General features: G+C 42.6%; 1 protein-coding gene across 1 annotated transcript in view; it reads right to left on the bottom strand.

Moving 5' to 3' along the window:
• SARC_11151 (fumarylacetoacetate hydrolase domain-containing protein 1) overlaps positions 1-2,036 on the bottom strand; it is a 3,077-nt gene extending 1,041 nt beyond the window's left edge. Inside the window, exons 1-4 of the mRNA XM_014294771.1 lie at positions 1,904-2,036; positions 1,143-1,376; positions 644-703; positions 213-355 (exon numbers count right to left, since the gene is read on the bottom strand). Coding sequence (XP_014150246.1) covers positions 213-355; positions 644-703; positions 1,143-1,376; positions 1,904-1,996 — 530 coding nt within the window. The 5' untranslated portion in view covers positions 1,997-2,036. The remainder of the gene's footprint in view (positions 1-212; positions 356-643; positions 704-1,142; positions 1,377-1,903) is intronic.
• Between the last annotated feature and the right edge of the window lie 229 nt (positions 2,037-2,265).

Genomic DNA, 2,265 nt, shown 5'->3' on the forward strand with positions numbered 1-2,265 from the left:
CATTGAGCTATATAATCAACTGCATTGAGCTATATAATCAATTGCATAGAGATATAATCAACTGCATTGAGCTATATAATTAACTGTATAGTATCTCTCCTCACTTCATTCACATATTAAAAATAACCAACCAAGTATTGCGAAGTCCGGACAAACCGTACACATCTGCCTGACAATGGAAAGCACACAGCACAGAGCGTCAGCAAACATACCTTATATGGCTAATTAGGTGTTCAATGGAGAAAATCATGTCTTCAGTGTTCCCATCCTGCTTCATCACTCCATCCACTTTACACCAGAGTCGTACATTGTGAGGGTCCGAGATCTCTGATTTAGGAATGAAGCCTCCAATTGGCTGTTAATGTGTAAAGAATGAGAAATCAAATGCAGATATTCGGTCGAGCTAAGCAACAAATAGTATTCGCTGGAACCTGGAAGCGCCTGCTAAAAATTTACAGGCTTGCAACATCGACACACCACCATTCGCATTTAATATATATATATATCGCTCAAAAAAACGAGCCATCTTGGCACACTGCTGTACTCCTCGCAAGGATAGGATATAAAACAGCGCGAGCAGTTACTGATAAAGAACAAAAATAACAAGGAATACCTCTAATACAAGTGGTATCATGCAGCTTACCGTGAACGTGTCATATCCTTTAGCAACTGTCCAGGGAGTCCCCTTCTTTTTCGCTGCCTCCTATTGGTCGCACAAAGATATATTGATCAGGCGCACAATCGAAACTTCTCATTTTAATCTGTCGACGTCTTCAATGGCATTATCTTTGTATCTGTGTTGATATAAACTATCAACAATCGCCCTTTACGGATATCGCGGATGCTACTCGATAAGAATATTAGGTACAAAACACACGAACACGGATAAATATGATTACCTCGAAAGCAACAACCAAAGTAGTAGGATCATACAAGTATTGTTTTTGTGCGGTTCTGCTCGAGTTCACTCTCGAAGCTGTGTGTACACGAACGCAAACGATTCGACCACAGATTTGCAACACGATCTCAGCATATCGCATCAAATATTTGGTAAAGATGCACACGAGAAGCAAATATACATATAAGTCCACATCACACCTCATTCAGTCAACCAGATGTCCCCACAGTATCGCTCTGCATACCTGAATATCTCTCGCCGTTAAGTCCAGTGCTAAACAGTAGCCCGCGACATGCTGCATAGCCCATTTCTCATTTATATCGGTGCCGCCCTGCCCAATCACCACCCCTAACTCCACTTCATGGTGGACGGTGGCTCCTTTAGGGATTCGAATAGGTTCTGCGCTCCAGTGGGGTAGATATGCGCTGGGTGGCTTTAAGAACAACAACGGAGTGTCTGGCACCGCATTGTTTAGTTCCTGCAGAGTCCGTCAGAAGCACAGGACAGAGTACTTAAAAGAACAATGGGTGACTTTTCGAAAAACCCATAAGTAATAATCGTGTCGAAACATAGTGTTTCGCATACCACTCGTAGGGGTTAATTTGAAAGTGTTGATAGCACTGTACATCGGATCAAACTCCAGTGCGATATACAGTATAGGCAGAGATTCTGTAGAGTAGCGCAACGAAGTGCGGCTGCGGACGAAGACTTGAATACATGCTCCTTCCCAACCATAAGCATTTGTGGAATCGGCGTGGCACTCATTACGGCACATCAATTTCTATGCACAGTTGTGGATACAAGAACGCGTCATCCCAGCACACTGCACCTACATCTTCACGTATCCGTATTTTAGCTTATCGCAATGTTTCACTTACAATCAACAAGTGCCCTGCCCTGACTGTTTACCTCACCTCGGCAGAGAACGAAGTAGCATTCCTAAACACAAGAAACCCCCATTGCACATTCATATTTAAATAAACAGAAGTACATAGCTATGTATACCTTCGCATGTTCGGCGTAATTTCTTCCAACACACACGGTTTTGCGACCGAATTTAACAAAATCAGCTGCATCAAATCCCGCTAATGCAGACATCTCACGGGTCTGAAGTCGGATAGGCGCTACACAACTGCTTTTGTTCAACCCATTCACACATCAAAACAAAAAGCACGTAAGAGTGCGACAGGAAAGAAAAAGGTAAGGCAATTGACTTGACAAGATAATTATCGACGCTTTCTACGCGTACAAATTTATGGTGCAATAACATCACAGTCCAGACCTCGTTAAATACGTTCTTGCATTAGAAGCTAGCAGGTTTATGCTTGCATATGCTTTGGCTGCGGGGCTGTATTAAATATATAAAT

Source organism: Sphaeroforma arctica (genome assembly GCF_001186125.1).
Source record: "Sphaeroforma arctica JP610 unplaced genomic scaffold supercont1.1547, whole genome shotgun sequence".
NCBI lineage: Eukaryota > Ichthyosporea > Ichthyophonida > Sphaeroforma > Sphaeroforma arctica.